Source organism: Pimephales promelas, chromosome 10 (genome assembly GCF_988280905.1).
Source record: "Pimephales promelas chromosome 10, fPimPro1.hap1.1, whole genome shotgun sequence".
Taxonomy (NCBI): domain Eukaryota; kingdom Metazoa; phylum Chordata; class Actinopteri; order Cypriniformes; family Leuciscidae; genus Pimephales; species Pimephales promelas.
The window spans coordinates 22,578,858-22,602,859 of record NC_142778.1 but is presented as its reverse complement, the minus strand read 5'-3'; the positions used below and the strand labels follow the sequence as shown (position 1 = coordinate 22,602,859).

At 36.1% G+C, this 24,002-nt stretch overlaps 2 protein-coding genes across 4 annotated transcripts; one reads left to right on the top strand and one right to left on the bottom strand.

The window, feature by feature from the left end:
• The first annotated feature begins 1,841 nt into the window (after positions 1 to 1,841).
• sephs1 (selenophosphate synthetase 1) lies at positions 1,842 to 8,563 on the top strand. 2 transcript variants are annotated; one of them, XM_039650543.2, is made up of 9 exons: positions 1,842 to 2,125; positions 3,496 to 3,760; positions 4,197 to 4,300; positions 4,385 to 4,492; positions 5,991 to 6,145; positions 6,255 to 6,345; positions 6,419 to 6,518; positions 6,599 to 6,811; positions 7,537 to 8,563. In XM_039650543.2, exons 2-9 carry the CDS (start codon positions 3,568 to 3,570, stop codon positions 7,749 to 7,751), a joined length of 1,179 nt encoding a protein of 392 aa, XP_039506477.1. In that variant the 5' UTR covers positions 1,842 to 2,125; positions 3,496 to 3,567; the 3' UTR covers positions 7,752 to 8,563. The 2 variants fall into 2 exon arrangements, with proteins under 2 accessions (XP_039506477.1, XP_039506478.1); XM_039650544.2 differs by having other exon boundaries at positions 2,121 to 2,257.
• Positions 8,564 to 9,542: 979 nt separating this feature from the next.
• On the bottom strand, positions 9,543 to 23,952 carry cpt1b (carnitine palmitoyltransferase 1B (muscle)). 2 transcript variants are annotated; one of them, XM_039650530.2, is made up of 19 exons: positions 23,523 to 23,952; positions 22,311 to 22,472; positions 21,872 to 22,011; positions 21,358 to 21,529; positions 21,170 to 21,271; positions 19,616 to 19,753; positions 19,103 to 19,180; positions 18,110 to 18,217; positions 17,932 to 18,016; positions 17,629 to 17,824; positions 17,213 to 17,398; positions 13,266 to 13,371; positions 13,055 to 13,171; positions 12,753 to 12,917; positions 12,521 to 12,655; positions 11,020 to 11,172; positions 10,821 to 10,934; positions 10,628 to 10,720; positions 9,543 to 9,797 (listed from the first exon to the last, which is right to left on the bottom strand). In XM_039650530.2, exons 2-19 carry the CDS (start codon positions 22,449 to 22,451, stop codon positions 9,714 to 9,716), a joined length of 2,313 nt encoding a protein of 770 aa, XP_039506464.2. In that variant the 5' UTR covers positions 22,452 to 22,472; positions 23,523 to 23,952; the 3' UTR covers positions 9,543 to 9,713. The 2 variants fall into 2 exon arrangements, with proteins under 2 accessions (XP_039506464.2, XP_039506465.2); XM_039650531.2 differs by lacking the exon at positions 22,311 to 22,472 and having other exon boundaries at positions 23,523 to 23,950.
• Positions 23,953 to 24,002: the final 50 nt, after the last annotated feature.

The following is a 24,002-nucleotide window of genomic DNA, read 5'->3' as shown; positions in this document are numbered from 1 at the left end:
TCTGTGGCTCAAGTAATGTCTGTTTGTAAAAGCAGTTCACACAGAAATGCAGTTACATTGCCCCTTAAACGCCCACTGTAAGTGCACAACTGTCACCTCAGACTGATGTTTGCTTTCCCAAACTGAGATATAACTCAAAATGAATGCTGCAGATGCGGTTGAAAACGTGTAAGCGTGGCTATTCTAGACGATATTATATCTGTTTCTCCTTTTAAAGGTGCTATATGTATTTTTTAGCGGCCTCTATCGGTTATGTTTCAGTTTGCAACAAATTTTTACAAGAGTGCTCATGGTCTTGCGCGTCCTCGAACACAAGAGTGAGCACTCATGGTACATGCAGGCAACACTGAGACTTTCAACACACCGGAGAAAGCATCACACCACATGGTGGAAACTCCCACTGCAACGTTACAATAGGCTATTTTTATCAGCTTCACGTTGAACTAATGCTCCATGCTCGTACCATGATAGTTATCTAGCATAAGGCATTTCACTAACTATCTTTCACAATCAGCAATGTCAACATAGGTGAATGTCTAATATGATAACGAAAACGGTCATTGAACTAGACGGAACAATTTCAGTGTAACAGTAAGAGCGTAGGAAGTAAGATTACTGTACTGAACGTGTCTGGAAATGTGTAAACAATATGATAGTAGTGGGATGAGTGACGTTTTACAGTAGATCTAGTACATAAAATAAAAGTTACATCCTTAAGCACTTACTTTTTGTTATCTTGGAACAGTCTTTTGTGTTTATTTTATGTCTCATGTAGGTTGTAGTTTACCTTGCTATTTTATTACAGTTTACCATTACTTATTTCAGCATATCTGAAAACTTGTAATTTATCACAATAAAAATAACAGAGGTCTCTCCATAATTCAAACGGTCTGCCGATGTTGATCAGTGTTTTCATCCTAAGTCGATACGATTCATGTTTGGCCTGACAAGCTTCAGCAGATAAATTTTTGTTTTTTTTATATTCATGTGGAGTCTGTGTTGGAGTGTGTGTTGTGCAGGAGGCAGGAGGTTTTTGGTGTTATCAGGTTCATGTCATTCGCTGCAGTGGCGTCACATGATAGACTGTATATAAAAAGGAGAGAGGTTCGGGAGCGCGCATGCACGTCACATCCGATGGCTTTCGCAGAAAATCCGACCCGGACACTTCACATAGAAATAGGAATTCAGAGCGGTAATAGCAAACCCGACAAGTGGATCATGTGTGATTGCAACCCCTTCACACACATGCAATAACAAAATGATTCATTTTAGAAGAAAAGTTACATATAGCACCTTTAATCTGCCTGTTTAAAAAAAGATAAAGCTCAATTTTACGTTTAGTTATTTGGTATAAGACATCAAATAAATACTATGACTATGTCCTAAATGCTAAAGCTGTATCAAATATGCTTGTTTTCCCCCACCATACAGTCAAGTGTCCATATTAAAAAAATCATCAAGTTAAATTTTCTGTCACACTGAAGAAACAGAACCACAACACCTAATGGACATAAAAAAAACATATATTTGAAATGTTTTTAATTATTTTGTTTCCAGATGATTTTGCAATTGTATATAGCCTATACAATTAAAACTGTGAAGATTAAATTAGTGGGTTATATTTACATTTGTGGATGTGGAATTTACAAAAACAAAATTAAATGTATAATAAAACAGTTATCATCATTGAAATAACAGTTTATTTTGTAACCAAAAAGAATACATATATAAAGCAAAGACAAAAATCTGTAAATACTCATAAAACTGGCAAGACCACAGTAAGTTTAAAGGTACAAACTAATGTGGACATTTTTTGTTGCCGCACTCCGATCTCCTTTAAAGGGGAGGTGATTACGTCACGCGGGAAAGAAGGACCCTTGTCGAACTTCGACTTTTTAATTAGAATATCTCCTCAGAACACTTATTAGCTTCAATTGATGTCCGGGATTAATGTATCATCACCTGAACCGTTAAAATACTCTTTTACGCAACACGAATATGGCACTGTTCGCCAAGAAATAGAGTATTGAATTCAGTGGCATTCTTTTCAGGCACATTTTCGAGGCGCCCTTTCTGCGCGCGGTGCATTGCGGGAGCGTCGCCTCTCTTGTATCGAGCGAAACCGGTAAGCACAAACTGAACAGCACAATTAAAGGGGAAATGGGGCACGAATATAACTGTGCCACAATGCATTAAGTGTGAGGGGAGCTATCTAATTTATTCCAGTAGAAGACATATTCAGCGGAATTTGTGTAAAGTGCGTCAAATAATTTTAATTCTTTATTATTTCTCTGTTGTGCACTGCAATCATGGCGCGGGCGCTTTAAGGGTTAATTTTTTCCACCGCCGACATTTTTAGAAACATTTCGACCGGCTTTCTTCTTTTATAAGTGTGGATCATCTGACTTTTTAAGTAATTTCTTAGCGTGCATAACTTATACTATACATTAGATGCGATGAAATGTGATCGGGCAGCGGAAGGCGTTGCATTGGATCAGCGCGTGCAGCAGTATTAGTGATTCATTAGCGAATTGTTCGGTTGAAATGATTCTTTTTTTAAATGACTCAGTCAAGCAGTTTGGTTTGCAAGCGCCTGTATGTTTTATTGTTGATTCTCTAACATCTTTGAATTTATTAATGTAAACATAAGAAGGCAAAATCTTATTTTCGCTGCTTTAAAGACTATTGGTAATCATATAGCTTAAGTAAAAAATGAAAGAGTAATAATTCGGTAAACTGATTAAAAAAATAGTATATGTCTTTGTTTTCTGCCTTTACTGTATTCGTTGATGTCTGAATCGACATTATAAATGTAATATATTTGTTGTGGTAAAAAAAAAAAGTTGCGCTGAGAACTTTGATTAATAAAATGAGTCAAATAAATATTCCGCTGGTTCATTGAAAGGAACTCTTCGAACGAACCGAATCTCTAAGTGAATCAGTCTTGGATAGAGAGTGCGCGCCACATCAGTACAGTTCGAACTATCGGATCCAAGAGATCACAAAATTAGCATGCATGCACCAAAAAAATAGGCATGCACCCATACATCTCTACATGAAAATGCCTTGCATGATCTGATTTTAAATAACCAATTATTTATCACATGAAATCAAGTCTAAATAAAGAGTAGAATGTGATAAATCCGTAAGGTTGAATGTTTTTTTTTGTTTTATTTTATTTATTTTTTTGGTTATGAGCGGGGCTGTTGGGACAGTAATTCATAGGGAGAGAAAAACGTTGCCAAGTAAACAAAAGAAGGATGGACAGTTTATTTCAGCTCAGTAAGAGTTTTAAAAAGAACTGATGTTTTTAAAGGGGAGGATCACCTCAGAGTATCAGTTGCATTATTGTGATTCATATTTGGGGTGAAACAGTAAAATGCAATATGTATTATTATCACTAGTTGCATTTTTGCTCATTTGAATGATCTCTTTTAATGTCTTAATATTGTAGCTTTACACAATTTAATGTTTCTTTCTTTCTTTCTTTTTCAGATTGCATTTGCCATAGTTTGAAGGAGGTGTGTAAGCCATTGTGCGTGCCAGTAACGTTTTGTTTTTTTAAACATGTCGGTGCGGGAATCTTTTAACCCAGAGAGTTATGATCTGGACAAGAACTTCAGACTAACACGCTTCACAGAGCTCAAGGGAACAGGTTGTAAAGTCCCTCAAGATGTGCTCCAGAAACTGCTGGAATCCCTGCAGGAAAACCATTATCAGGAAGATGAGCAGTTCCTCGGGGCTGTAATGCCCAGATTAGGTACACACACACACACAATCATATATAGAATGATTTTTATACTGTTCAAACTGTATATTCTATTCCCCTACACTAAACCTACCCATCACAGAAAGCTTTCTGCATTTTTAAATTTTCAAAAAACAAAAAATAAGCTGTTTCCCCTTATGGGCACTAAAAATGTGTTGACAAGGTTTTTGGATATTGCCATCTTTGTGGGGACATTTTGTCCCCATAATGTACAGTTTACCTGGACCACACACATGCACAGCTAGAAATTATTATTTTTTTTAAGATATTTTATTAGTCTGGTCAGAGAAAAAAAAATCTTTAGACAAAACAGCATTTGAATTTTTGCATGAGCTATTATATTGTAATTGCATGAACTTTCAGCACGTCTTAAAACTTCAGGAAAAGCATTTACCCTGTTTAAAATAACAATGTTTACTTCCAATAGGCATTGGTATGGACACCTGTGTGATTCCGCTGAGACATGGAGGCTTGTCACTTGTGCAGACCACAGATTATATCTACCCCATAGTGGACGATCCATATATGATGGTAATACTCATTTTAAAATAACATTAAAGATGTAATGCATTAGAGAATGTAAATGTTTTTTGTATGAATTCTCTTGTCTTCTAGGGGAGAATTGCTTGTGCCAATGTGTTGAGTGACCTGTACGCTATGGGTGTAACAGAATGCGACAACATGCTGATGCTTCTTGGTGTCAGCAACAAACTTACAGAGAAGGTGAGGCTGAGGAAAAAGCATTTTGTGCTACTGAGATGTGAAACTGATCTGTAAATGTACAGACAAGTTGTGGTTATTTTAAGGAATGGTTAAGTCATTGTTTCTCCTGAGAGTAAATTACAGTTTTGGGGTAAACAAATGTAATAACTGTATAATATTTGATAAGCTAAGTTTGATAAGCCCTTTATATGATCAACAGAATCAAAACTGTGATGGAAAACCTGTTGTACATAATCTGTTTACACTTTTTTTTTAAGCATGTAAAGGTCTTTTAGTATCATTCTAAAAACCTGAAACCTGTGAATAACTTTATAAGAATAGCTTTTACTTTGTTAGTAATATTTCAAGATGAACACTTTCTAGACTGAAGCAGCTTAGGCATTACCATATTTTAAGCACTTAGCATACTTTTTTTTTTTTTTTTTTTAGAAAAATCATGTTACAAATATACATTTGGCTTTTGAGAAATGTTTAAGTTTGTACAACTCATGTCTTAATCATCATTGTATTGTATTGCATTATGATTTATCCCCCATAATGAAAACTACAGAGTTTTGATCAATGGTACGATAAGCTTTAAAGGGTTAGTTCACCCAAAAATGAAAATTCTGTCGGTAATTATTCACCCTCATGTTGTTCCAACCCCACTTCAGTACGTGAAATCTCACAGCCCACAGAGAAGGAAATGAATAGTTGAATGAAGTCGTTATTTTTGTTTGTTTTTTGCGATCAAAAAGTATTCTTGTCGCTTTATAAACTTACGGTTGAGCCACTGTAGTCACTATGACTATTTTAATAATGTCTTTCATAACTTTTGGGCCAGCCAGGTTCGATCCTTTAAGAAGCCTATGGAGGAGTGATTGTATGGTTGTTATTGTTTTTATTATTTGTTGTGTGAGTTTTGTATTTTAGAGTTTTTTTATACAGTAATTTATTATTTTAGTGGATAGCACTTGTGATTTGAAAGTGCTCTATAAATTAATTTTGATTGATTGATTGATTTGATAGCTCAAACTAAGCATTTAAATATCATATTTAGAATTACAACTGATATTTAAAGAGGAACTTGGCAACTCTAGCCATTTCTTCACTGATTTTCGCTTTTAATGTCGCATGTTTTCTCATCACCCGAATGATTTCTAAACGGATTTGTTAAGTTGAAATAGTGATATTAAAATCCACATTGATTTCATTAAAAGCTATCAGAATTAAATCTAACAGTTTGTCCATATTAAATATCCGCACAAAATTTTATATTTTTGTCCTCATTGTGCCTCTGAATATTTTCCTCCTCAAATGTCATTGCCATATTCTGCTATATCATATTATATAAGCCATAAAAGCCTGATGTATCATATAAAAAGCCTTTTTTCATTAGTTTGGTCTACTAGTTAAATACATTTTATTTTGTGGCTATTATTTCTAGGACTAATAAATATGATATTTTCAGAAAGCAGTGCAAAACTAAATTCAGATGATGTGTATATGTGTTTTGTAGGAGCGTGATAAGGTCATGCCACTGGTCATCCAGGGGTTTAAGGATGCATCCGAGGAAGCGGGAACCTCCGTTACAGGTGGTCAGACTGTTATAAATCCTTGGATAGTCCTGGGAGGCGTGGCCACAACAGTGTGCCAACCGAATGAGTTCATTATGTAATTATCTCTAATTTTATGTACTTTTGGAGTTATTGCTACATGCTCAACTAATAGGTCTGTCCATTTCTGTAATTGTGTGCATGTGTGTGTGTTATGCATGTTCTAGGCCAGATAATGCAGTACCAGGGGATGTGCTGGTTCTCACCAAACCACTAGGAACACAAGTGGCGGTCGCAGTGCATCAGTGGCTGGACATTGTGAGTGTTTTAGACATTTGTAATTTTGCATTATAGCTTGAACAGGGTTTAACGATCTTTCTTTCTGTTTCAGCCAGAGAAATGGAATAAGATCAAATTGGTTGTCACTCAGGAGGATGTTGAACTGGCGTATCAGGAGGCCATGTTAAACATGGCTCGACTCAACAGAACAGGTCAGTGCATGTCACATGAGTGCGGCTTATAAATGAGTTTGGAGCAAACGCTTGACACTTCTCTGTTTCTCTCCGTCCAGCTGCCGGGCTGATGCACACCTTCAACGCACATGCAGCGACTGACATCACAGGGTTTGGGATCCTGGGCCACGCTCAGAACCTGGCACGACAGCAGCGTACAGAGGTGTCCTTCGTCATTCACAACTTGCCAGTTCTCGCCAAAATGGCTGCCGTCAGCAAAGCTTGCGGGAACATGTTCGGCCTTATGCACGGCACCTGCCCAGAGACCTCAGGTACAAGATCTGATTAGATTATTAATTTCAAAATTAGAAATTAAACAAGAAAAAAGTACTGATAAAAATGGAATGAATCAAATGGATAAAAAAAATCTAAAATATATTAATAAAAAAAATAATGTAGAAATTCTAGAAAATGTAGTTACACTACCACTCAAAAGTTCGGGGTCAGGGAGATTATTATTATTTTTTTTATTAATGTTTTTTTTTTTTTTTTTAATATCTTATGCTCACCAAGACTGCAATTTTTTGATATAAATATATAGTAAAAACTGTAATATTGTGAAATGTTATTATTCTGTTTTTTATTTGAATATATTTTAAAATGTAATTTATTCCTCTGATGCAAAGCTGAATTTTCAGCATCAGTATGTTCCTGATGTTCCTTCAGAAATCATTCTAATATGCTGATTTGCTACTCAAGAAACAGTTATTATTATTGCCAATTGATATTTTTCAGGAAACCATGATAAAAAATATCAGGATTCTTTAATTAATAGAAAGTTCAAAATTGCCATAACCTTTCTTTTTCCTCAGAATTATGTTTAAGCTAAAATGGGAAAATTAGTTTTCAATATGGTCTCAGATGTTTAAAACCCACTGTATGTTTATTTGTATACCTCCCTGTATATAAGTCTTCTTAATGAGCTATTATTACACATTTAACTTTGCAGAAAGCAGCAATCTGAATCTTGCATTTTTCTCCTTTATTTTTTCTGTAGGAGGTTTGCTGATCTGTCTTCCACGCGAGCAAGCAGCCCGTTTTTGTGCCGAGATCAAATCTCCCAAGTACGGCGAAGGTCACCAGGCGTGGATCATCGGCATTGTAGAGAAAGGCAACCGCACGGCACGCATCATCGACAAACCCCGCATCATCGAAGTCGCACCGCAGGTGGCCACACAGAATGTCAACACCACCCCGGGAGCCACATCTTAAATCTGAGCGGCCCAAACAGCTAGCGTACTCTAGCCTCACCTGAAAATATATCAGCGTAATGATATATATAGAACATCTGCCCACCTTGGCCTTCTGGCAGATTCTACATGGACACGGTTATAAAGCAGAAGAAAATTCAATTGCCTTTTTGTGTCTATAATTTTCTGTTACATTAACTGGCCATGCACCTGATTGTGAGGCAGCTTACAAGTAGAAAGTATAATTAATAGTATAATTCTTATTTGATACTGTTGATTACTTCCAAATATCTTCTGCTAGCACATCACCTGCGGTCTCATACATAGCCATGGTGTGTTTTTGCCTTTCCTGTTAGTATGCACAACCCATGCCGTAGTTCACATCATAATCTTTGCCTCGAACAATAGTTAATGAAGCTGCAGTGACGAGGAAGAGCGTGTCGGGGAAGGATTTCTTTTTTTACTTTTGTATTATCCCTCGTGCGTCGGATAAAATAACCCTCCCTCACTGTTCGGTGGAAACTTTGTTGGACTGAAGGAATCCAAGGTAATACCTCTCTAATAAATCAAGACCTCTTATTCTGGGAAACGCACCGCTGTCTTTGACGGCGACGCTGATTTTTCTCAAAGAATGTGCTAAACGTTGGAGATGCAGTTTGTATTGTATGATAGCTACTGTTTCACATGAACATCATTAGTTCTGTTCTGTGGTAGAGATGTTTTTATATTCTGTACAAAGGTCATAATTTCTTGCCGTCTCTATTTACTATTCATCATGTATATGCCTTGAAAGCCCTCCAATAAAACTCGGATCCTTTTTTAAATTCTTGAAAAGACGTGTATCTGATTGTGTGTTGGATGGTAAAACTTGGATTTTTTTTTAACAGCTTTTTTTAATCAAGTGCAGGGTAAATTCAGAACTTTAAAAGTAAATATGCACCAATTAAATATTTACAGACATTTCACAAAGATTACATGATAAAATATTTACAATTAAATACAATAAAAATTTGTACAATTTTCTTTTCACCCATCATAAATCCCTTTTGCTTTAAGAGCGCTATTTCACTAAACATGTTCTTACCATAAATTACTACAATATATTTACAAGTTTAGGTAACACTTTATTTGAAGGGGTGTGCGTAAGACTGACATGACACTGTCATAAATATGACATAACACCTGTCATGAACATGAAGGAGTCTTTATGGATGTTTATGACTGTTGTCATTAAGTGTCATCTGGTAAATTATGACACTTTTAATGCAAAGTTGACATTGTTTAAAATGTCTTGATTATGACAACTTGACATTAACCAAGAAATCATAACCTGTCAACCTGTCATAACAGGTTTAACTATCAAACTTATACGTTATTTAGCTTTGTGTTAACATTAGATTACCCTGTCATATGTTATGGTTGGTATTAACTTTGGTTGTCATGACACAATTATAACTGTGACATGGATATTTTACTTGTCCTCAAGTAAAGTGGAACACATTGTACTAGTTATAAAGATGTCATTAAGGGTTATTATTACACTGTCAAATGCTTTAAAAACAGTGTCATTAATATTTCCCTTTACCTCAAGTAAAGTGAAAGACGTTGGACTAGTTATGATTTCTTGGTTAATGTCAAGTTGTCATATCAAAGACATTTCTGTCTGTTAATGTCAAGTTGTCATAACAAAGACATTTTAAACAATGTCAACTTTGCATTAAAAGTGTCATAATTTACTGAATGACACTTACTGACAACAGTCATAAACATTCATAACGACTCCTTCATGTTTATGACAGGTGTTATGTACATGTTTATGACAATGTCATGTTAGTCTTAAGTACACCCCTTCAAATAAAGTGTTACCCAAGTGGATTTCATAAAAACGTAACCTAATATTTGTTTGTAGTGATGTTTGTTCAGATTATTGTAAAACTGGTGCTTTCAACTTGGGTCAGGAATTTGAAATTCCTGATTTTAGGAGTCAGATCTTCTTCTCTTTCTGGTTGAATAGAGCTCTTATGTCCAGCATGGCCTGTCTGATATTCTGGCCAAAGCGAAATGAGTCCTGAGGACGGAGGAGAAGATAAAGAGCGGAAGTCAGAAGTGTGATATAATGAAAGCAAATCATCATATGTACCATTCATAAAATTGCTTGGGTTTAGAAAGACATAAGGTTGAATAAATTAGTAAATTTAATTTTTTTTTGTCTGAATTTACAGATAAACTGAATCTGTTTGGTTATTATATTTTTATCCTAACTTAAAATTAAATTCAAATTCCTAAATTCAAATCAAATTCTCAAAATCGCAGATCAAATCAAATGCTCAATGCATTTAAATTTTCTCATTTGATGAAGAATAAACTATAACATCAATTAAATTAAATAGATTTTTGAAATATATTTTATTTTCATTATCAATCCAATATAATCCTCCCTGTCATAATTTAAAACATATTTCAATCTTCAAATAACAAAGTAAATATTTAAATAACTCCAAATGATGAATCAAATGCTCAAAATATAACAGGAATTATAAAGAACTGTAGTTTCAAAAAGAGAATAGCAGAGTTCATAACCAAAATATAACGATAACAACAAAGTTGGAATCACTATTAGTGATATTTCTTTTCTTTCTGATATACAATACTAACATCAACAGTCAATCAAAATCTTTCCTATTTTGACGCACACACTGCCAGCACGTAACAGAAACTTGCTTGCGGTTACATCCGTTGGTGTGTGGAAGCTAATATTTATTGATATAGTTATGATTCTTGGCGTGAACGAGTCAATAACAAGGGTCTTTATCTGAATAGTGTGTGGCCTTTATGTATCATCTCTTCTTAAAGTGGTTGTTCAGTTATGAAAAAATGCAGCGTTTTAAATTCTCTTACCGTCTCAGGGCTGGAGAACTTGCTAGAAATGTGGAATGTAATGAGATCCTCACCGACAATGATGTAAGAAACACCATAACCGTCATCAGCAACCTGCATAAAGAAATTCAAATAACAACTGGTCAAATATATGGGTATATTCATTCACTAAACTCGTTGCAAAGACATGTGCAGTATAGGAGGAGACACTCACAGGCCCAAAGCCGCCTCCTGCTCCCACATATTTGGGAAACTTCTGAATGTCGATGAGATTGAGCTGCTGTTGAGGGGTCTGACTGGTGGAGAGACGCCAGGGCTCAGATAAAACCTTACAAAAGAAGGTTTCCTTGAGACTTTAGCTAAATTAAACAGGTAGGTCATTCTTTATGGTCATGAAACAGACTTGCACTCACCTGTTTGAGGAAGGGTGAGTCTATGCCCATTACTTTGGACACAATATAGAGGCAGAAGAGATGCCGGTCGATCCCGGCTCCTGTCATTGCCAGACGGTACATGTTCTGATGTTTCTCAGCAGCTTTTTTGAAGAGATCTAACCTCTGCTCATTCTGGAGAACAAGAAAAGGTCAGGCATGTTAATAACAATATCATTTACAGGAAGAATAAAACAAATGCAGATTTTTTTTTTCCAAATCAAAACTTATAAGTGCTGATGTAAAAGTCATACAATACTGACAAAGTGTGGATGCAGCATTACCAACACGATCTCATGTAAGTGTGTATCTATACCACAAATTTAATTAATCGTGCCATTTATACGCCAAAATTGTTTTTTGTGTACATATGAGCTACACACTGGGTAGGATTAGGGGAGTGTGTGCATATTACACACTATAAAGTGCGTATCATATGCATGCGAAAACTGCGTAGGATTTAAAAATTAAATAACACAAGAGATAGATAGATATGCACTTTCATGAGATCGGCTGGCATTAAACAAAAACAAATGTTTTCAGTTATCGAAATGTTAAAGGGATAGTTCACCAAAAAATGAAACTTCTGTCATAATTTACTCACCCTCATGTTGTTTCAAACCTGTATGAATTTCTTTCTTCTGCTTAATACAAAAGAATATATTTTGAGGAATATGGGTAACCAGACAGGCCTGTTTGTTTACAGACATTCTTCAAAATATAATCTTTTGTGTTCAACAGAAAAAAAGAAATTCATACAGGTTCGAAACAACTTCTGACAGAATTTTCATTTTTGGGTGACCCAGCCCTTTAATTTTAACTTTTAAAATGGCACCAGAGCCCGTCTAACGGAGAGCCTTGGCACTTCCTATTAGCCTCATTGTGTATCATCTTGGTTGCAGTTCCATTAGAATTCCACTGGAGGTGATCGCGAGCGAGTGCAGAATGAATGGGAGTCTATGGAGCTAAACGGCTAAATGTGTCTCTTTCTCCTGTTTGCCGTTGAATCAACAGAGATTTTATTTTTGATTCTGCAAGTTCAATATAGATTATAGGCCAAAAGTCGAATGAACAAGTATTTATGTCCTTTCGATTTCTTATAGGTTAGGCCGTTGGCCGGAACATGCTAGCATTCTGCTTTTGTGTGGCGTCATCACATTTTTGAATGGATTTTTAGAACAGATAAGTGAACTTAAAAAGAGAATATTATCTTAACCTTCCCTTTTGAATGCAACTTTCAAATTACTTGACAAAAAATTACATCCTGAGAAAAGTGGATTTCTGGGGGTGAAACCCCATAGACTCCCATTCATTCTGCACTCGACCGCGACCGCCCCCGCATGGACAGAGATGTGTTACTGCAGCCAGTCCAGAAACCGGAAGTAACCAGCCAGTGCCAATTCTCTTCAATTAGACATACTCTGATGGCACTTACTTCCTAAATATGACCCCTGGGTTGGGTCTGTATATATATTGCTCTCACCGTTTTGCTCTCGTCTTCCATTGCTTTTACAAACGCTGTGGACTCACAGGTGCAAGAGCGAACGGTTTCCGTCCGGCCCTCGCGGAACATGCGTGTCATGGATGATTCATAAGTCAGACAGAATTTCCCCTTGTCCTACACCAACAAAAACAGCAATAAACTCAGCAAATTAAACGTTATGTTCACAATATACAGACACATTTTTGCAGAGGGAAATATGTGTGGCTTGTACCCTGTATTGAGCTAGCTGCAGTGCTAGCTGGATAAAAGCATCTGGACTTGTTCTGCATTTCTTTATCAGGCCCTTTCCAAACTCATTAAATAAGCAGTCGTGGAAATCCACATCGTCAGCAATTCCCTTAGCAATCATGTAAGAACCTTCAATAATCTCCTGGCACTGAGAGACACAAGGAACTTTGATCAGTTATCAGGATTTATAATAAATCATCATGCATACAATTTCAATTTGTTCAATTTATTCATCTTTAAAATGAAAAACCATGTCAAGACCTAAGATGGAAGGGTAATTCATACCGCTTTTGGGATGTCCCATTGTAGTCTGGTAGGGGGCGCCAGGCTTTTGTTGATGTCTCCTTTGCAATGTCCCTCTGCAGTATATCCCAGGTGGAAACAATCTGTGGCCGAAACATACTAAACAGAAAGTTGTAATGGAAGTTATTTATTACAGCTGAATAGTGTTTAAAAATAAATATATTTATAATTATTATTATTATTCTTTGTTTACCTCCCACATATGTCCAATGATAGGGGAGTCCGCCCATGAATGCTCAGTGTTGACGCCCATTTTACCGTTCTTGTAGACGATCAAAGTGAAGGATTTATCAAACCACCTGACAGATGCGAGAAGATAGATCAGTTAATGTAAATTTGTATGAGTTCATGTGGTTTGAATGTGTGCAGATGTCACCACTATGAACTACCTGGTAATGAGACAAAAAAAAAAAAAGTGTTGATCTAAATTCAAAGTTCTGTTTGTCATCTAATTAGCACAGCTGATTGGTTGCTATTGCATCAGCAGCCAATGAGCTTGCTCCTTAACATAGGAAAAGGATTTCTGTTTCAATAGTATTAAAATCGATACTATAATCCAGCAGAACAAAGAAAATGTAATATACGTAGTATATAAAAAACAGAGCTTCTAACTCTACCTGGATAGCATGTTATTTGTTTTGCAAAAATCCACCGCTCCGGTTCATCGGGTCCAATCAGCGCAGGGGGGGTGTGAGATCTAACTGTCAGTCACAGGTCGTGCAGACGCCACCCCTCGCGCAAGTTACAATCGGATCAGCATTTTGAAAGGTGGAGATTTATGTGATTTAATTGGGTTCAAGCTGGATGCAGAGCTTGCAACATTTCTTCTCGACAGGTAATTGTGCTTTATCAACCAATTACTTTGTTATAAGGCCCTGTTTACACGAGAACACTCGCGGGTGAAAATGTGAAAATATTTTATCGAATTTGCCTTTCGTTTACACGGCGACGGCGTTTTTTGGGGCTTAAAAACGCAAAAAAGTGAAACCACCCTCCAGAGTGGAAATATTTAAAACTCTCCACCGCCGCGTTCTCGTGTAAAGGGTAAAAACGCAAAGCTCTGCTTGACAGTGAAGGTTGTACGCCGGCGCGCGGGCTTGGTGTTGTTGTAGTATGCACTCTTAGCCGCCTGGAGTGCATACTACAGTGAATTTCACAGACTTTTGCGTCACCATCTGCACGCAAATTTCACACCCAAAACGCTTTAGACGGCTGCATTTATGAAAAAGAAACACCTAACCCTAAAAAAATTCTAACAAAAGGTTTCTCAGCTGTTTTTTGTTGTATTAGGTGTCCTAAATAGCATACTAAAAGTTTACCAAAGTTTGACCACTAGAAAGGTGTAATTTTCAAGATGGCGTCTAAGATGCACAAGAAGCCCTTAAAATATCCTACCTCCTTCATTATTTGACTTGAATCTATGAATCCATTGGACTTGTCTAAATTGCACTGACATGATTACAAACTTATGGAATATATGATTTTGTGAGATTACTGTAAGGATTTATCTCTGTTTGGGGTGAACCAGAGATGTAAACCATTTAGCCTGTCATGTTATTCCTACTCAGTACGTGTTTTTGGACACATACCCTTTTTTTGCTAAAACACAGACTTTGCATTCAATGTAAAAATTATTGCACCCAAAAGTAACTTAAATTGGATTGTATAACTCGGATCATAAAAAAAATCTGAATTAGCCCGAACAGAGGCCTGTGTGTGAACCCCCTAAAAAGGTCACTCATTTCAATTTGAATAAGGTAATACATGTGTAATGCATCCTCTATAGATGTTTTTTGAGTATACAGGGGGCATTATACTAAACCCAACAAAATTAAATGCACAATTTTCAGCAATTGACATTGTTGAATTAGCTTGAGGAAAAAGTACACTCCAAATGCAATTTTGACCATGAGTCATGTTGTTATAATCCAAGAAACTTTCCCCATTTGCTGTAAAAACTTAAGAGATGGCTCTGATGTGGTTGAGGTTTATCAGAAGGTAGCTGATGGAATCAACAACGCAAGTGTACAAAGAGCCGACGATGATGTTCCGCTGGTGAAATAGTACTCAAAATGTCGACGGTGTCGAGAATAGTACATAAATAAAAAAGACATTAAAATCCAACAAGAGAATAAAGCTGAGCCACCAAAAAGAAGTGGTCCTTTCAACAGCCAAACCGATTGCCTTTTCTGTTGAACTAACACATGGAAGTAAAGACACAAGTAGTGTTCAGACTGATATGCTCGCAGAGTCCATTCTTGAATGTTGTGACAATCATGCAGATCAATGGGCTTACTTGACTCTTTGCGCTACAACCTTTTTAGCAAGAAAATCATTACCGCCAAATCATTTGTTACCCCAGAACGTCTGCCTCCAACTGAGTACTCAACCAAATACCACTGCCAAAGAGTTTACTTCCAGATCATGGTGTGGATTGGAAAGGAAAGTGTCATGAACACAGTGAATTAGGGATGGAAACTGCTGGACAACCAGTTCCTGCTAGTTATGACCAGTAAGACTGCTGCCCCAGAAAGCCTCCTGCAGATCGATGATCCACTGTAATTGCACAACTACCTGCCGAACACAACCGTGCAGTTGTAGGGCATATGGACTACCATACATGCTTGCTTGTGGACTGTCAAGTTAGGAATTGTGAGAATCACTATAATCAACCTCTATGGGAGGAAGAGTGTGACGACTAATGGTAATAGTCACAGTACAAAAAAAGTATAAAAAATAAACCAGAATTAGAGGAAACAAATAGAAAAAGATATGTATAAATAAGAAAAGTATAAAAAAAGAAAAGAAAAGGAAAAAAAAACACTCATTATGAAAAATATTAAAAAATAAGACAAAAAATTAAAAGGGGTTAGTGGTACTGAGCCTTCACGTGGCAGCCCTGTTTTGACTAATTTAACAGTGCCACACAGTTCTAATGAATTTATTCATTATTGGAATTAAAAGAATTGTTATAAACTACAGAAACCACCAACACTAGGCAAAATGGTATGAGAAAGGAGAAATATGCAATTACTTAAGGGAAATTTTACTTATTTGTTGCATAAATATGCTTGTAACCAATTGCTTTAATATATAATAGCACTTGAAGTCACTTATCTACCATGCAAATATGCTAATTATAATATTACATGGCCAAAACATGTATCAGGCACCAGTATTCCTGGTCTAGGAGGAATACAAAGGAGTAATGGTCATTTTAAAGACCTGACGGCTGCCATTTTGAAAATGGGGCCTTTCTTGGAGTCAAACTTTGGTAAACTTTTAGTATGTTTTTAAGTACATCTGATACTACTATAAACCACTGAGAAACCTTTTGTTAGAATTTTTTTGGGGTCAAGCCATATTTGCAGCTGACTACTTGTCTAAACGCAGAATAAAAAGTGATAACGCAACGCCACTTTTGCGTTTTCTCTTCAGAATCGTTTCAGTGTAAACATAGCCTTAGTGTTACGTTAGTAATCTAAGTAGCCTATGTTTGCCCAAATGTGTTGGTATGGATAGCTTACGTTAGTACTTGTTTGGCAGGTTCGTTAGTTTAGTTTGCACTGAAATCCGTGTGAACGTAACGTTAAGTGTATAAACATGTCCAGATGAAGGAATAAAGTTCGGATTTTTGGAAGAATGTTGATGGATGCTGATGAGACGGGCACATTCACAGAAAAGCTGGTGCGCGCACTGACGAGCACAAACTCTATGGGAGGGTATTCATTGATAGTGGGGAAGGGCATGAGTGTTGTAAACATTAAAAATTTTGCCTAAGTCCACTCAATCTGCCAGACATGCCGACTGCAGCTTTAACATTGCCATATCCATTACCATGCCAACCTTTTAGAGAGTTGTCATGACAGAACTAAGTGTTATTGTTAACTAAAACAATTAAATTGTTTTCGTCAATTGAAATAAAATAAAATAAAATATAAACATTAGCCTAGTTGAAAAAAAAAACAGAAATGCAGTTGGCAACTAACTGAAATAAGTTGAAACTAAAGCTGAAATAAAAATAAAATTGGCCAAATATGTGAAATATAAAATATTAAAAATGCCAAAAGCACATTACAAAATTACTAAAACTTAAACTAAAAATATATGAAATAATACTGAAATAACACTGGTTTCTACCTGTCATAGCACTTTCCATGCAGTAGAGATTTAGCGTAGAGGTCCAGGGATTTTAAATTCTCTGGATCATATCCATGCGCCTCATCGTCCAGGGTCAGGAAAAACGCAGCCGTCTCAATGGCCTCCAGAGACGCCCGGTTGACACCCTCTCTGAAGTACTTTAAACGTGCCCTGGCCCAAGGAACCCTGCATGTGTGTGTTAAAGGGGAAGATTTATATAAAATTTAAAAAAAGATTTCTATCTTTTTTCCCCCTTTGTTTATTTAATTTAATTTGATTTACAACAATATTCATGTTCTTACAATGTTACTATATAGTACTATTATTATTTTTTTATTATTAAATAATTTTCTTTGAAATGTCTGACTGAAAACCCCTGGTTTAGCACACAGCCTATATTACGAGGTCTTCTTCACCTGTTTCCAGCAGTCAGTGAAGGGAGCTTGATCTCTCCAGGCTGTGGTTCAGATTTATCATCCAGGATACGTTGAAACTGCAACTCGAGCTCTGAGGGCCAAAGGTGGCGACCACCATAGTACAACCACACCTTAAAGAAACGGCCTCGATGGTACACCACCAGGTGCTTCCTGTCCTTCAGATGCTGCACAAAATCTGAGCATGAACAAAGGTGGGTGAGAAACCATCATGAGACCATCATCTTTAGGCCCATCATCTATAGTCAAACAGTATTTAAAACATAAATGAAAAAAATTCCTTACCAGTCTCAATGCCAGGGATACGAGTGGTGTTGAACATCCTTTCAAACTGAAAAGAGCACATAGGGACAATCCCAAGAGCTCTCAGCTGAGAAGAGAGAACAGTGGGCATATTTATTTTTGAATGTATTTCATTGTAGTGGATGGAACAACTATTTGTATGTGTTGGATGTGTGTGTACCGGGGTAAGTTCTCCTCGCTCCAGTTTCCGACGATACTGCAGCATGGCATGAACTACATTTCCAGCCCGTGCAGCCTGTCTGTGTGTTGGGATCACATAGAGGAAATCCTGATGGACGGAGAGTGAGAGTAATGGATATAGACAGTTTTATTAAATAAGGCTACGACAAAACACAACTACAAACAAACAACTTTAATGTTTATAAATTTCCATTTTTTTATAGTTAGTCAGTAGGTGGTACCATTGTATTTCAACAGTCAAATGATTCATTTATACTTGAAATTTAGGTAACACTTTATTTCGATTGTAGGCTACACTTTATACATTCGACTAACTACAAGTAACTTTGCAAGTACATGTCAACTAACTCTCATTAGTAGACTGTGTTGCTTTAATATCTGCAAACACTTTATTTTGATGGTCCCCAACAGACATTCTACTAAGTAACTTTGCAAGTACGTCAACTTATTCTTCTAACATGAACCCTAACACCTAAACCTAAGTCTACTAATACTCTAATGACAGTTGACATTTATAAAGCTACTTATAGTTGGTATAATGTCTAAACTGGACCATCAAAATAAAGTGTAACCAAGTTATTTATACTTATTTTGAGTTGCTATTTATTTTGTCACCTTAAAAACAAATCAGATTCACCTTTTATGGGTCTTTTATGTCTTGTAAGCTGGCGTACTGGTGTCCGTGTCCTTAAAATTATGTCCTAAAAATTGACTAAATTAACTTTTATAAAATTGATAAAAACAAACTTATAATGATTTGAAATGAAAAAATAAAAATACTACCAATTTTAGTCCAAATAAATGTTTTTGTTCAATTAAACCCACCTGTGTCTGACTGGTAATAGCATGTAGCAAATCATGCTTCGTGCCTCGAAATAAAGAAATGAGCCTTTTGATATGTACCACCCCAACTTCCTGTTTCATTAGGAAGTAAACCTATGTCAATTCCAGGGCAATTTCATTTCATACACACCATTGTGTAAAAGTTGCTATTAACCATGATGGGGTCGCGTCCTCTCAGGTAGATATACTCCTCCCACCAGTCACTGACCTGTTAATACACACAATGCCATGTCTGTTGTTAGACAGCATTTATAAGAGGGTTTTCACCTGATTTATTAAAGCTGCAGTCCGCAGTTTTTACTCTTTGTCGCCATCTCTGTTTGAAATCTGCAATTGCAGTTATTCGCGGAATTATCAACTTTACGTGAGTTGTAGTTCGACTTGGTACAGCACAGATGAACACAATGTTTGAGGAGAGTGTGCAGATGTCAATATCGACTATATATTGATACAATATCAGCTAATTATATCAAGTGCTTAGTGCAGTGAGAAAGCTATAAATCTCCACCTCCAACATCCTCACACGCAATATAGCCTATTAGACGGACTCCTTCATTTTTGTGTACTGGTGTGACATGCTCGGCTGCAGCTTTAAATGAATATATTCCACTCATGTAGAACATCACTATCTTTGTTTACTTACATAATTTGTGGCCCACCAGGATTTGAGTTTTAGGTGTTTTTGGAATTTGGGGGCAGGGTCCTTTTTGAAGTCATTAGCAACAATCTCCATCTGTTTATATTGATCATCATCCAGAAGAGGTCGAACTGATTCTAGATACTAAAACCATGAAGAGAAATAATCGTACGAATGAAAACAGCCAAAACAGAGTGCAATGTTTAATTATACACAGAACATTGACAAGTGAAGCTCAAATAAATCATGTAATATTGTTTTACTGGTTTAATTTATGCACAAAGCTATATATATGAAGAGTTCAGATGCAAAAGCCTCTAAATGCCATTTGAAATTTTCTTCTTTAATGATGATTTTTCTCAAACTTGTATATTTAAGTTCAGTAATTTCACTTAAATAACAATTAATAGGTAATTATCATTGCCATTTAAGTGAAATTACTGAACTTAAATATACAAGTTTGGTAAAAATCATAAAAATCAAAAATCAAAATCATCATTAAAGAGGAAAATTTCAAATGGCATTTAGAGGCTTTTGCATCTGAACTCTTCATATATATATACTTTTAATTTAAAATAAGCATAAGTTAAAACCCCTTGACTGTCACTGTCCCACCAGCGGGACGCCTAAGTTGATTTCACTATATTACATTTAAATTCTAATCTAATCATGAAAAACTATATCTGTCACGTGTGTCATGTGTTCCCATGTCTTTCCATGTCAGTTGTTCCCCATTTTGTTGATTAGTCTCAAGGTGTTTCTGATTAGCCACTCCCCCTTGTTACCTTGTTTAGCTTGTTTGTCTGTGTATTTATACCTCTGTTCTCCAGTCTTTGTTTGTCTGTCGTTGTTTAGTGTAGTGGTTTCTTGCTCCTGCTTCTGTTTCCTGAGTTCATGTTCTGTTAGTTTGCCTGAGATTACCTGTTTGTTTATTTAAATAAAAGTGCCTGCATTTGGATTCCCAGACAGCAAACTGACATTGAATTAACGTGGAAACGAAGTGTCTCATGACATTGAAACAACGTTGATTTTGCTCATCGAATTAACGTTGAACCAACGTCAGACGCGGCATTCTTCAAAGCTAAATGAAAATCGAAAATTGGTTTGCTTTCATAACGTTGAAATAACGCGTTGATTTCAAGTTGATTTTCCGTTAGTTTTGAAAGAATGACGCGTCTGACGTTGGTTCAACGTTAATTCGATGAGCAAAACAATGTTAGATAAACGTTGTTTCGATGTCATATTTCCACGTTGATTCAATGTCAGTTTGCTATCTGTGTTCTTTCCGTTTCATTCCTCCATGCTCGTAACAATATCATTGGAAAGGTCTAAGACTCCTAAATATATATTTTGCCACTGTTTTTGTTACAAATTACGTAGGAACAGTAATAGATTAATTTATGACAGTCCTGACCTTTGTCACAAGAAGCTGATGCACACAATTGTAATAATTGAAACTTTGGTTTTCATGCTAAAAGTTCATAATAAAAAGTATAATAAAAAAAAAAAACATTAACTCTTGATAACATTATATTTATTAGACATCTAATGAAATTTTACCCTGCTGATTGTGTCATCAATGCTCGGTACTGGCAGATGGGGCAGAGATCCCTGAAAGCTGAAGAGCAACGGCCGTCGACCAGACAACAGCTTTACAAGACTCTAAAAAGCAGACAGAAAATTCATACATCGATCGAACCACTTTTTAAACTGCACTATACTTAAATTTTATTTAATGAGATACGTACCAGCCAAACTTTAGTAGAGAAGCTCATTTTACCATGTGACTCAAAGATCCAGTCATGATAGGACAGGAGAGCTTTCAGGATGTACCGCAGAAGGAAGATGAAGGATAACCACAGGCCTGTGGCAAACAAGATGGCACTCAACACCATCTGAGTCTGAACGGTCATAAATTCACTACAAGGGAACATATTAAAAACTTGTAATTTAACAAATAATATGATCAAAATTGTGAATATTAATGTAGATGTTAAGAAAGAAAATTATATATTTATTATATATTTAATTAATATATTCTGTGGAGCAAGATTTGATTTGATTAAACTGTGCATTGGTAAAACACTGCTAATATTAAAATGCTATCACATCTTATCAGAAAATGTTATATTCAAAACCAAAAAGATAATTTGAATACCATCTACACAGAGCAAGTATTTTTTTTTTTGGTTGTTTTTTAAGCTGCTTTATTCATGCATGATGGTCATACCAGAAGTTTCCACAAATGTGTTAGTAAGTTACCTCACTGGTAGAGATGTCTTGATCCTGTCAATCATACCCATGGAGGGGTCGATCCTGGCATACATTGTGCTCATAATCGCAATGACTACGATTAGCCAGCTGGAAGGACTGGCGGGGTACACACCTGTGAGAACACCATTCTACTCGAGACAAAATAAATAATATAACTTTTAGATAGATAGATAGATAGATAGATAGATAGATAGAGAGATAGATAGATAGATAGATAGATAGATAGATAGATAGATAGATAGATAGATAGATAGATAGACAGATGGATAGATAGATGGATAGATAGATAGATAGATAGATAGATAGATAGATAGATAGATAGATAGATAGATAGATAGATAGATAGATAGATAGATAGATGATTGATTAATTGATTGATTGATTGATTGATTGGTTGATTGATTGATTGATTGATTGATTGATTCACCTTGAAGCGGATAGCACGCTTCTTCCATGATGTCACTCCAGATATGTAAATGTGTTTGAGCACCTCACGGCTCAACTGTAGGTCGATGCCATCTGGTGTGACGGTGAACTGAAATGCCACCGCCTGGTGAGCCTCGGCCATTATACAGGCTTAAAGCACAGCCTGAGGAACAAGACAGGCCCTATTCAAATATATTTTGCAAACACTGCAATGTTTATGTACTATTTTAGCCCAGATGGTGTAGTCTAGTGGAAAGATCTGGGCTACTAAGGGAAAGGTTAAGCTAAGGGTAACTGATGTAATACTGTGACACTTGATCTCAGGATGTAATGTATTAGAACTTAATAATAAACAATATAACTTAATAACTTCTTAAACTCATTAAATTATAAATGTATGTCCTTGAGGGCTTGAGGTTGAAACCTGGCAGGGGAATTTATAAACTGGATAATTATTAAAATCCATCACCACTGCCATTTCACCTCAGGTTGCTACAGGGAAGATTTGCCTTTAATACGTTTCCTGTAAGTTTCTGATAAATGACCCATGAAAATGGGTTTACTAGAACCTATAGAAACTTATAAAGGACATGTACAAGTCACAGAGTTCAGTTATGCTGGGACACTGTCAAGCTTATGTTTCTTTTTCCATGTCATATGACTTCAGCCAGAAGAAGTGGGGCAAAGTTGAATGGTCAGAAATAACATGACATCTGAGAGGGCTTCAGTGACACTGGCTAAAACACACGTGACATCTGATGCATGACAGCGTAGATGAGGAGTTTTTTTTTTTTTTTTTAATAGAATATGCAGCATAAAATATTATTAAAATATATGTTTTGATATTAAATTTGACAGAACTTTTAAACCAATACTTTGTTATTTCTGAACTGTAAATTTTGTCCAACACATAATAGGATAATATAAACAATATGTACATGTTTAACACAAATATGTTATAACAATAAAAAGCATGTTTAAAAAGTTGTACCTTAACTTTTAACAGTGCCTAAATATTTACTACATATAAAATATTTATGTTATCAACATAAAAAAAATTATTTCATACTTGGAAGTGATAAAAATCTTGCAAAGCTGTAAAATTTTAGAGACAATTAGAGAAGACAGACTACACAAAACTCAGTTTGAGGCATTATCAAACAGAATGATTAAGAGTAAAGTTTTAATAAGAAATATACTGGATTTACATTACCTGCAATGCAATGTGACTGCAAAACAGTGTAAGTCAGATGAAATTCAGTGGATAAAAAGATCCAATTTTCTCTCAGCTGGAATGTCCTCGATGGAAGTCAAATGTTCTGGACTCTTGTGCCCTTCAGTCGACGACTCGTGCACTCTGCAAGTCTGTTGCTCAGGGACTAGTTATCTCCTCTTCTACTCAAACCCTCCCACTCTGTTTTCTTTTATTTTGCGAGTTGCCTGTTTTCTGTGAGAGTGTTTGCTTTCTTCTTGTATGCTCTAAACGACCTGTTACATAGTAGCCCTTGTAAATGCTCTCTCTCGTTCTGTGTATGTGTAACTGGATCCTCTCAGGCAGAGTTAAACTGGTGGATGTATGCTAAGTGCACACTATATGATCAATCTCAGGCCCAAATCTTGTGCAGCTGGAAATATCCCACGCAGCATGCCAGAACACTCTGACGACAGTCAGAGACGGAGAGACCTTATGTAC